General features: G+C 43.3%; 1 protein-coding gene across 1 annotated transcript in view; it reads right to left on the bottom strand.

The window, feature by feature from the left end:
• LOC143784152 (aldehyde oxidase 1-like) overlaps positions 1 to 12,419 on the bottom strand; it is a 254,105-nt gene that overhangs the window by 30,122 nt on the left and 211,564 nt on the right. Inside the window, exons 33-34 of the mRNA XM_077272027.1 lie at positions 10,788 to 10,976; positions 7,739 to 7,906 (exon numbers count right to left, since the gene is read on the bottom strand). Coding sequence (XP_077128142.1) covers positions 7,739 to 7,906; positions 10,788 to 10,976 — 357 coding nt within the window. The remainder of the gene's footprint in view (positions 1 to 7,738; positions 7,907 to 10,787; positions 10,977 to 12,419) is intronic.

Genomic DNA, 12,419 nt, shown 5'->3' with positions numbered 1-12,419 from the left:
GGTATTACATACCTGGTAATGTGTTTTTTCATGGGACATGATGACACACTTATATTCCCACCCTTTTGATCACGTCATTAGTTGGGTGCATTATTAGCATTATTTGTATTATACACTCCCTGGGGTATCGGTGAATAGAACCGTATAGGATGTATTATTTATGTGTACACTAACCAGCGGAGTTCCTCTTGTACTCTGTAAAACAACTGATGTGGAGAGAGGAGCCGCTCCTTTTATCTTGAAGGTTTCCTGTCCTTGATGGGCGGATCCCCTCTCTCGTGGTGCCGTCATGTCTCATGAAAAAACACATTACCAGGTATGTAATACCCGTGTTTTTTTCTTCTATTTTCCACCCCAAAATTTTGGGTGTGCCTTATAGTCCGGAGCGTCTTATAGTCCAAAAAATATGGTCATTCTCCAGGTCAGTACGAATATGCAGATACCAATCATGTATAGTTGTTCTTTATTTAAGTTTTGAAAAAATTTGGGAAATTTGTAAGAAAAAACTTTTTCTTTTGTCTCCATTTTCCGAGACCCATAACATTTTCATTTTTCAGGATCTGGGGCTGAGAGATGGCTTATTTTTTGCGCCCTAAGCTTATGATTTTACTGATACCATTTTGAGGAAGATACAATGTGTTGATCGCCTCTTACTGCATTTTAACCCCTTACCGACCTCCGCCGTACTAGTTCCCCCCCCTTTGATGCGGGCTGTGGCGGTGAGCCCGCATCAAAGCCGGGAAATGTCAGCTGTTTTGAACAGCAGACATGTGCCCGCAATAGCGGCGGGTGAAATTGCGATTCACCCACCGCTATTAACTAGTTAAATGCCGCTGTCAAATGTTGACAGCGGCATTTAACCGGTGCTTCCGGCCATCGGGCTGGAAATGAGCGCATCGCCAACCCCCGTCACATGATTGGGGATCAGCGATGCGTCAGCATAGCAACCAGAGGAAGGAGACCTCTATGGTTGCTGATGCCGCCTTGCTGTGAGCGCCACCCTGTGGTCGGCACTCATAGCAAGCCTGTAATTCAGCTACATAGGAGCGATCTGATGATCACTGCTACGTAGCAGAGACGATCAGGCTATGCAAGCTTCTAGCCTCCCATGGAGGCCATTGAAGCATGGCAATAGTAAAAAAAAAAGTTTAAAAAAATATGAAAAAAATAAAAAAAATATAAAAGTTTAAATCACCCCCCTTTCGCCCCATTGAAAATAAAACAATAATTAAAAAAAATCAAACCTACACATATTTAGTATCGCCGCTTTCAGAATCGCCCGATCTATCAATAAAAAAAAGCATTATCCTGATCGCTAAACAGCGTAGCGAGAAAAAAATTTGAAATGCCAGAATTGCGTTTTTTTTGGTTGCCGCAACAATGCATTAAAATGCAATAGCGGGCGATCAAAAGAACGTATCTGCACCAAAATGGTATCATTAAAAACATCGGCTCGGCACGCAAAAAATAAGCCTTCACCTGACCCCAGATCACGAAAAAAGGAGACGCTACGGGTATTGGAAAATTATGCATTTTTGTTGGGGTTTTTTTTAGCAAAGTTTGTAATTTTTTTTACCACTTAGATAAAAGGTAACCTAGACATGTTTGGTGCCTATGAACTCGTAATGACCTGGAGAATCAAAATAGCAGGTCAGTTTTAGCATTTAGTGAACCTAGCAAAAAAGCCAAACAAAAAACAAGCGTGGGATTGCACTTTTTTTGCAATTTAACCGCACTTGGAATTTTTTCCCTGTTTTTTAGTACACGACATGCTAGAACCAATGATGTCGTTCAAAAGTGCAACTTGTCCCACAAAAAACAAGCCTTCACATGTCCATATTGACGGAAAAATAAAAAAGTTATGGCTCTGGGAAGGAGGGGAGCGAAAAACGAGAACGCAAAAACGGAAAAGGGCAAGGTCTTGAAGGGGTTAACCACCTTTCTTTTATCGGACGTACTATCCCGTCCATGTGACCTGGGACTTAATTCCCATGGACGGGATAGTACGTCATACGCAATCAGCTGCGATCACAGGGGGAGCGCGGCCGATCGCAGCTGGGTGTCAGCTGACTATCACAGCTGACACCCGGGACTAAGTGCCAGGAGCGGTCACGGACCTCTCCCGGCACTTTAATCCCCGGAACACTGCGATCAAACAAGATTGCAGCGTTCCGGTGGCACAGAGAAGCATCGCCCAGGGAAGGGGCTCCCTGCGTGCTTCCCTGAGACCCTCAGAACAACGCAATGTGATCGCGTTGTTCTGAGGTTTTCCCTGCCTGCAGACCCCCGGAACCAAGATGGCCGTGGGGTCCTTCCAGGTCCTACAGGGAGGTGGCTTGTCAGTGCCTGCTGAGAGCATGACCTGAGAAGCCTCCCTCACTGCCTGTCAGATCGCTGATCTGACACAGTGCTGTGCATAGTGTCAGATCAGCGATCTGACTTTATACAGTGATGTCCCACCCAGGGACAATGTAAAAAAGTTTAAAAAAAATTATAGAGTGTAAAAATATATATTTTTTAAATTCCTAAATAAAGAAAAAAAAAATAAATATTGTTCCAATAAATACATTTTTTCTTTATGTAAATAAAAAAACACAATAAAAGTAAACATATTTAGTATCACCGCATCCGTAATGACCCGATCTATAAAACTGTCCCACTGGTTAACCCCTTCAGTGAACACCATAAAAAAATAAAAAAACAAGGCAAAAAAATGCTTTATCATCATACCGCCAAACAAAAAGTGGAATAACACGCGATCAAAAAGACGGCTATAAATAAACATGGTACCCCTGAAAAAGTCATCTTGTCCTGCAAAAAAGGAGCTGCAATACAGCATTATCAGCAAAACAATTAAAAAGTTATAGCCCTCAGAATAAAGTGATACAAAAATTATCTTTTTTTTTTATTTTTTTTATTACTTTCTTTAAATAGTTTTATTTTCAATGGAGCAAAAGAGGGGTGATTTTTCTTTTTTTCTTTTTTTTTTCTTTTTTTTAAAAACTTGTTTTTACTTTTGACTGCAATAAATCAGCCATCAAATGCCAGGAAAAATGGGGGGCACCGTAAATAGCAAATTTAAAATTCCTCAGAAAATGCAATGAGAATTGATCAAATAGTCAAATATCTCCTAAAATAGTATCAATATAAAAATGTTGTCTCAACTCGCAAACAAACAAGCTCTCACAAATCTTCATATACCAAAAAATAAAAACAATTACGAATTTCGGAAAATAGTGACAATATGAAATTATTTTTCTTTTATTCTTTTTTTTAGAAATTCCCATTTGTTTCTAAGTTTTTTTATTTTTTAGTTTTTAGTAGCAAAATAAAAAACTGGATATGTTTGGTATTGCTGTAATCACACTGATGAGGAGAAAAGTTACCCAATGTAAGCCGGAAAAACTAATCCTGAAAAACAATGTTAGAATTGAGTGTTTTTCTCCACACTCGGAATTTTGTTTCCCATTTTCCAGTACACTATGTAGTAAAATGATTGGTGTTATTCAAAAGTACAACTCATGCTGCAAAACCAAGCCTTCATATGTCTATGTGGACAGAAATATAAAAAATGCTATGGATCTTAGGAGAAAGGGGAGGTAAAACAAAACACAAAAACAAAACTTGGCCACGTCAGGAAGGGATAAATACATATACAACACACACCATTCCAAAGATAAGAGGGATTATGGAATACAAATTTTTCTGTAGGTATCGGAGCGGTGCAGCTATGTTTCTACTATTCAGCTATTCAGATGTTGCAGAGCTCATCTTTAGTGATGAGCGATTATACTCGTTGCTCGGATTTTCCCGAGCACGCTTGGGTGGTCTCCGAGTATTTGTAAGTGCTCAGAGATTTAGTTTTCGTCGCCGCAGCTGAATGATTTACACCTGCTTGACAGCTTGAATACATGTGGGGATTCCCTAGCAACCAGGCAACCCCCACATGTACTCAGGCTGGCTAGCAGCTGTAAGCCATGCAGCTGCGGCAACAAAAACTAAATCTCCGAGCACTCACAAATACTCGGAGACCACCCGAGCGTGCTCGGGAAAACCCGAGTACTCTCGCTCATGTTACAGAACTGCAACACAGAACTAGAATAGAAGGGGGAAAACTGACCCTGCACTGAGACTAGCCTGATACCCTACGATGGAGTGGGTGACCCATTCCATGCGAATAGACCCACCAACGATCCTAGGTTAATCTCAAGCGAAGACCTATAGATAGGGGGAAGGAGGTCCCTAAAAGATCTATAGACTGGGTATAAAAACAGGTCACCCCCTAATAGAAAATACAGAGAAGGCTGCAGAAACCAACAGAAAACAGAAACTAAGGATAGCAGAACTGGGGGTCCCAGAACTGCACAATGTCAAACACAGAAAGCTATCAAAGCACCTAGCCAGAACTGTAGTGGATTAACACTGTTGTCCAGCAAGGACTGGAAGGGTGATACAATCACCTGACCTAAGACAACCCAGCACCAGGGGAAAAAGACCAGCAGCCAGAAAACCACAACAAGATGGCGGATGGTCAAAAACAAAACAGATTCTAACAGCTCATCACTAGTCATCTTTTGACAACCAAAATGTCAGCTGTAGTAAAGAGTTCTGTCCACATGTAGTAGAGCTGTATTTGTCAGTGCAGCATAACTGAATATGACAAATTCAGCTCCGCTATATCTCTGTTGTATAAAGAGATGTAGAAATTTTGTGTTGGCGAAGTCAGTGATCACATCAACTATTAACTGCCTCCTCTTCCTGCCCATTCACCACATAACCCTGGATCAGCCACTCTGTTTCCTTATTGGTCTGTGCTCTTCTGTCCCTCACTGTCTTTTTATAACCTCTTCTCCATTGCTGTTTGACCTCTACTTGCTTGCCAGTGCAGACCTGAGAGATCGCTGAGAAAGGTGTTGGTGTCAGGAGCATGTCTGGCACTGGAGCTGCGGTAGGATGCAGTGGGGGCTGTATGCAGAGCCCGGGGCAATGTGAGAACAGGATAGGTTATGTGTACTGTGACAGTGATAGGTGCAAAAGACTGAGGAGCAGAGAACTGTTATAGCTGTCCTTATTGCTCTCTGGTCTCTCTTTTCAAATGAGCGCTTCTCTCAGTCATAGGAGGGGTGCGCTCATTGGACGGTCCCTTTTGCGGATAGCCTTGTCGTAGCTAACAGCTGATTGGTCATCCTGATCCAATTAGCTGTCCTGCTGCCTTACAGTAAACTACAGCACTCAGATATGAGGAGACTGAGGAGTCTCTGAACAAATGCTGGAATCGCTTACAGTGCTTTCATAGCAGGAGGAGGATCTGAAAAGGACTGGGGGCTTGGTGTCTGTTGTGATGTTACGTCCAGTCTCTGCCAGACAGAAAACACTAGACGAGGTGTGAGCAGCTCCTCCAGAATCAGGAGAGTGCTGGTCACATGCTGAAGTGTGGTAGCTAGGCAATGGTGCAGAATGCTGACAGTGAATATACAGTGGGTACGGAAAGTATTCAGACCCCTTTAAATGTTTCACTCTTTGTTTCATTGTAGCCATTTGGTAAATTTAAAAAAGTACATTTTTTTCTCATTAATGTATACTCTGTACCCCATCTTGACTGAAAAAACCCAGAAATGTAGAAATTTTTGCAAATTTATTAAAAAAGAAAAAGTGAAATATCACATGGTCATAAGTATTCAGACCCTTTGCTCAGTATTGAGAAGAAGCACCCTTTTGAGCTAGTACAGCAATGAGTCTTCTTGTGAATGATGCAGTTTTTCACACCTGGATTTGGGGATCCTCTGCCATTCTTCCTTGCAGATCCTCTCCAGTTCCGTCAGGTTGGATGGTGAACGTTGGTGGACAGCCATTTTCAGGTCTACATTTCTGTTTTTTTTCAGACAAGATGAGGTGCAGAGTGTACATTAATGAGAAAAAAATGAACTTTTTTGAATTTACCAAATGGCTGCAATGAAACAGAGTGAAAAATTTAAAGGGGTCTGAATACTTTCCGTACCCACTGTATATTCACTGTCAGCATTCTGCACCATTGCCTAGCGACCACACTTCAGCATGTGACCAGCACTCTCCTGATTCTGGAGGAGCTGCTCACACCCCATCTAGTGTTTTCTGTCTGGCAGAGACTGGAGCGAAAAATGTAAAGGGGTCTGAATATTTTTCATACCCACTGTATTACACACTGTCGGCATTCCACAGCCTAAGTACACACATATAATGTTAAAAAGCCCAGACAACCCCTTTAAGGCTGGAACTGAATATAACTCTTGCAATTTCTTTTTTTAAAATTTTTTCTTTATTCAGCGATGAGATATCTCTCACCATATTATGCATGCTAACTCCTTCCCATCGCTTTCATTTTTTCCTACTATTCTACCAAGAGTCATTTTTTGTCTATTTTTGAAATACATAGCCACATGAGGGTTTGTACTTTTTGCAGGTGGAGTTGTAGTTTTGAGTTACACCATTCATTTCACCATATAATGTACCCAAAAAAAACAAGAAAAAAAATGCAAAATGTTGAACTATAATTCTGCCATTATTTTTTGAGCTTTGTTTTTATGGCATTAACTGTACTGCAATAATTACCAGACAATGTGATTCTTTGGCGAAATACAATAACAGCAATACCAAATTTATATAGTTCTTTTATATTGAAATGGTAAAAAAGGGCAAACTTTGTAAAAAAATAAAAAAAGTGGTTTTAGTTTGTGTTGCCCGTAACTTTTTTTATGCTTTCATCATTAAAGCTGTTGTTTTCTGCAAAGTGTGTTGTTTAAAACTTTTATATTTTTAAAAACATTTTTTTCTTTGTACTTAATTGTTAGTCCTTACAGGACTTGAATTGTCAATCACTTGATCGCTTGTACTATATAGTGCAATACTTACATAGTAAATGTGACAATCTCCTATTAATCATGAGTACAAACATGGCAGTGAGGGGGTCATCAGTAGACCGCCAGCTGCCATGACAACTGCCAAAACCACCTAAATACCATTGTCTGAGATTGACAATGGAATTCAAGTGGTGAAATAGTAGCTATGGCAGGTCTGCTCGAAGGGCCCCTTCACACTGTGCAATCAAAGTCTGAACGAGCGTTCGATTTGTGACGTTTATCCGTCCTCGTTCCGAGGTTGCAAAGTGTGACATGGCGTTACGATTTGCGACGCAGCCCAGCATCGTACGATGTGAAAGAAAGAGCAGAACTTTCTTTCGTCGTAAATGTCTCGCTGTGGCGGTCGAAATCGTAGTATGTGACGGCGGTCATACGAGCTCGTAATGCGACTACGTGGGTTGGGCTTCCGCATACCTGTCTCCTGATTGGGCGTGACGTTTTAGCACGCCCATGCTGGTAATACGTCACGCTCGGAGTCGTAGGACTATGGCGGTGTGAAGGGTAGCGTACGATTGCGACGCGTGACGTTCACATCGCAACTACGTCAGAAAAAGCGTTAACATCGTAGAGTGTGACCGCTGGCTACGAGCTCGTACTGCGATGTCGAATATGACGCAAATGCGTCGTAATCGTAGCAGAATCGACCAGTGTGAAGGGGCCCTTATCAATGCTTTTAGATGCAGACACCTTTACTGTATGGAGAAGGCTCAGCTCATTAGCCAGATGAATACATCTGCACAGAGGGGGTTAATGATGTTCTTGCACCTTATTATATAATAGTCAAACTAGCAGTTTTTCTGTACATAGCATGTATAAAAAGTAGAATGGTATAAAGAAATTACCATCTCAGTGAATTTGTCTCCACATGCCATACGTATCTTCTCCGGGGTTGCCGGACTGTTCAGTTTAAAAATATTAGGCAAGCCCCTTTCCTTTCGAGCAGATGACACAGCGTCCTTTATTGCAAAGTATACAACTGATCCCAAAAAGAGTGCTGCCTCACCAATACCCTAGGGAAACAAATAAAAGTCAAGTAAAAGCAGTTGAAAATCTAAATATCTAAAAAAGGTGTAAATCCATTCCAGATAAGTAAACGGGAACATTACACATGTAACATATACACTCACTGGCCACTTTATTAGGTACACCTGTCCAACTTCTTGTTAACACTTAATTTCTAATCAGCCAATCACCTGGCGGCAACTCAGTGCATTTAGGCATGTAGACATGGTCAAGACAATCTCCTGCAGTTCAAACCGAGCATCAGTATGGGGAAGAAAGGTGATTTGAGTGCCTTTGAACGTGGCATGGTTGTTGGTGCCAGAAGGGCTGGTCTGAGTATTTCAGAAACTGCTGATCTACTGGGATTTTCATGCACAACCATCTCTAGGGTTTACAGAGAATGGTCCGAAAAAGAAAAAAAATCCAGTGAGCGGCAGTTCTGTGGGCGGAAATGCCTTGTTGATGCCAGAGGTCAGAGGAGAATGGGCAGACTGGTTCGAGCCGTTACAACCAAGGTAGGCCTAAGAGCATCTCTGAACGCACAGTGCGTCGAACTTTGAGGCAGATGGGCTACAGCAGCAGAAGACCACACCGGGTACCACTCCTTTCAGCTAAGAACAGGAAACTGAGGCTACAATTTGTACAAGCTCATCGAAATTGGACAGTAAAAGATTGGAAAAACGTTGCTTGGTCTGATGAGTCTCGATTTCTGCTGCGACATTCGGATGGTAGGGTCAGAATTTGGCGTAAACAACATGAAAGCATGGATCCATCCTGCCTTGTATGGAGCATCTTTGGGATGTGCAGCCGACAAATCTGCGGCAACTGTGTGATGCCATCATGTCAATATGGACCAAAATCTCTGAGGAATGCTTCCAGCACCTTGTTGAATCTATGCCACGAAGAATTGAGGCAGTTCTGAAGGCAAAAGGGGGTCCAACCCGTTACTAGCATGGTGTACCTAATAAAGTGGCCGGTGAGTGTAAACTGTTATATCAAATTATGGCCATTAAAAAGAAAATGAGTTCTCCATACAACATTATTTCAGGGTTATAGGTGCTAAAGAAGGTATTGAATATATGCAATATGTCACGGTTCCACCCCTCAGGGTGTCTGGGATGCAGTTACTGACAGCTCGGCCATCCAATCCAGTACAGGGGCGTGCAGAAGCTGTTAGTGTGTTGATTGACAGCTCGACTATCCAGTCTGAGACTGGGAGTCATCGGCTGTCTCCAAGTGTTCATTATCCTGGGTGATTGCCATGCTACTTAACTGAGCTGTTTCTCCCAGACCTCTGCCAGACATACATTCAGCTAGTGAAGTTTGTACTTCCTGTGCCTTGAGTTCTGTATGCTTGATCTTTTGTTGCCTGACCTTGGACTTCTTTCTGACCATCCATCTGCTTAATCCCTTCTGCTCTTATCAGTTATCCTGCTGGTATTTTGACCTTGGAATGTAACCTGACCACACTTTTGTCTCTTCCTTCTGTTTATGATGTAACCTCCTGGCTTCTGACCTTGGACTCCTCGACCATTCTGACTCATGGCCTGGCCGTCATGGCCGTGAGAAGTGACTAGCGTCACACAATACGTATAAGGGCTGTCCCACACGTCCAGATAATTCCGGTACCGGAAACAATCGGTACCGGAATTATCCGTGTCCGTGTGCCCCTGCGTTTCTGGTGAACATCAGTGTGGCACACGTGCGGCACACTTGTGCCGCCCGTGTGCCCACTGGGTACCACACGCACCGTGCTGGGTACCACACGTACCAGCATCTGGTGCTGAAGCCGCGATTCATATGTTCCCTGCAGCAGCGTTTGCTGCAGAGAAAATATGAATAATAGTGTTTAAAATAAAGATCTATGTGTCCGCCGCCCTCCCACCCCCTGTGCGCCCCCCCCGCTGTTCTGAAAATACTCACCCGCTCCCTCGTTGGCTGACGCTGCTTCCTGGTCTGGCCCCATCTTCTCCTGTATGCAGTCACGTGGGGCCGCTCATTTACAGTCATGAATAGGCGGCTCCACCTCCCATAGGGGTGGAGCCGCCTATTCATGACTGTAATCGGCGGCCCCACGTGACCGCATACAGGAGAAGATGGGGCCAGACCAGGAAGCAGCGTCAGCCAACGAGGGAGCGGGTGAGTATTTTCAGAACAGCGGGGGGGGCGCACAGGGGATGGGGGGGCGCACAGGGGGTGGGAGGGCGGGGGACACATAGATCTTTATTTTAAACACTATTATTCATATTTTCTTTGCAGCAAACGCTGCTGCAGGGAACATATGAATCGCGGATTCAGCACCAGTGGGGGGGACAGCGCTTACTGTAGCGCTGTCCCCTGCACGGCACACGGACTGCAAACGGAGACCATCCATGTGTGGTCCGTGTTTTACACAGACCCATTGACTTTAATGGGTCCGTGTAATACGTGCGCTCCCACGAACACTGACATGTCTCCGTGTTTGGCACACGGAGACACCGTCCGCAAAAAATCAATGACATCTGCACAGATGCATTGATTTTTATGGGTCTACGTGTGTCAGTGTCTCCGGTATGTGAGGAAACTGTCACCTCACGTACCGGAGCCACTGACGTGTGAAACCGGCCTTACACAGATTGACACACACAATGCATGTTTGAGGAACTACCCATTTGTTTGCTCATTACTCTCTGTTCAATGTATTTTGGTTGTTAGAGATGATCATCTTGGATCTTGGATGGACCAACCTCAGGGGATTGTCAGACATTTTATAGAGATGAAGATGGAATTTAGAATATTAGAAATCACAAAAAGGTAAATAAAGATTGAAGAGACGGCACTCGGTATTGTAACGATGCAATATACATTTGTTGTACATTTTTTTGAGTCTTCACTGTAAATGCTTCTTACCTTGGAAGAATATATAGCATAAGAGTTTTGTGAAAAAGGAAGCAGTGTTACATTAAACTCCTTTGGAATGTCATAAACTGATGGGATCTTGTAAGATCCTGCCCCATTTGTTAGCAATGCACCCGCTGGAGAGTAGTGTAGCTCTTCTGTTGTATAAAGCCCAATTCCTTGGACAAAAGCGCCTTCAATCTAAGAATATACACAGAGAAAAAGCAATTGTCATCCTTATACAATCCATATGGCATGTGTTTTTATACAAATGGAGTTTCTTATGTTAAAGAATTGCAATGTATCCATAACATTTGGATGCTGTATGGTTAATTCGTATGGGACCCAATTTTTTTTACTTGAATATCTGAGTCTGATCTGACATATGGTATGGAAGAAAGTAATGCATGCTTTGATTTTTTTTTTTTTTCAAGTGCAGATTTGGTCTGTGAAAAAAATCTGCTCATTGAGCAGCATAATTGAATAACATTGGTCCTAATGCTGTCTGAGCAATGTACGGTAAGTTTTTTCACGGACTGCGCTCGGATCAAAGATATGGCCTTGTGAACTTGACCTCATGACAATGCACCTTACCAGTTCTTAGGCTGGTTTCACATTTGCAGAGGACTGTGTAGTTCCTTCGTTTTCACGCTGCGCCGGCCTGCGCCAAACGCAACATGTTGCATTTTGTTGCGGTCGGCGCAGCGTGAAAACGACACATGCGGAGGCATCCGCATACATCCACATGGCCTGCGAACCCAATGTTAAAGATAGGGTACGCAGGACGCATGCTGACATAGGCGGAGCTGAAGGAAGAGGTGTGGCAGGGGTGGGACTTAACCGAGGAACTATGCAGTCCTCAGCAAAGCCCTCGTCTGCAAATGTGAAACCAGCCTTATCTATGATGTTTTGTCCATAAACCATACTTATGTACAATTATGATATATACGTTATCTAAAAACCACATTCACTTGCAAAAAAATGTAAGCTGCGTGAAACTGTGAATATAACTAGAGATGAGCGAATTTGATCAGGTCAGGGCTTATTCGGCAAGCTATAGCTCTTACCGAATAAGCTACAGAGGAAACCCGGATACCTGGATCAGCTGTTCGGCTCCGCAGCTGCATGTGTCGCGGCTGTGTCTCAGTCACAACACGTGCATGGAGAGCTAAGCAAACAGGCTCTCCATGCGCGACACATGCAGCTGTGGCGCTGAACAGCTGATCAGCCGGAGCGATCCAGGAAGCCGGGTTCCCTCTGCAGCTTATTTGGTAAGCGCTATAGCTCGCTGAATAAGAAGGGACCCGAACAAATTTGCAGAACTCTAAGGGCTTGTTCACACCATCCTTTTTTTGCTGCGGATTTTTCAGGTCCTGATTTGGAAAACGTGCAGTGCAAAACCGCGGTGGATTTCCCTGCTGTTTTTTGTGTGGTTTCTCCTGCGGATTCCACTGCGGGTTTCCAACTGCACTTTCCTATTGGTGCAGGTGGAAAACCGTTGCGGAATCCGCAGAAAGAATTTACATGCTACTTCTTTTTTTCCGCAGAAAATCCGCGCGGATTTTCAAGCGGAAAAAAGCAAAGTGGGCACAGCGGATTTGGTTTTCCATAGGGTAACATTGTACTGTACCCTGCATGGAAAAC

Source organism: Ranitomeya variabilis, chromosome 7 (genome assembly GCF_051348905.1).
Source record: "Ranitomeya variabilis isolate aRanVar5 chromosome 7, aRanVar5.hap1, whole genome shotgun sequence".
Taxonomy (NCBI): Eukaryota; Metazoa; Chordata; class Amphibia; order Anura; family Dendrobatidae; genus Ranitomeya; species Ranitomeya variabilis.
This window is presented reverse-complemented; position numbering and strand designations above follow the sequence as displayed.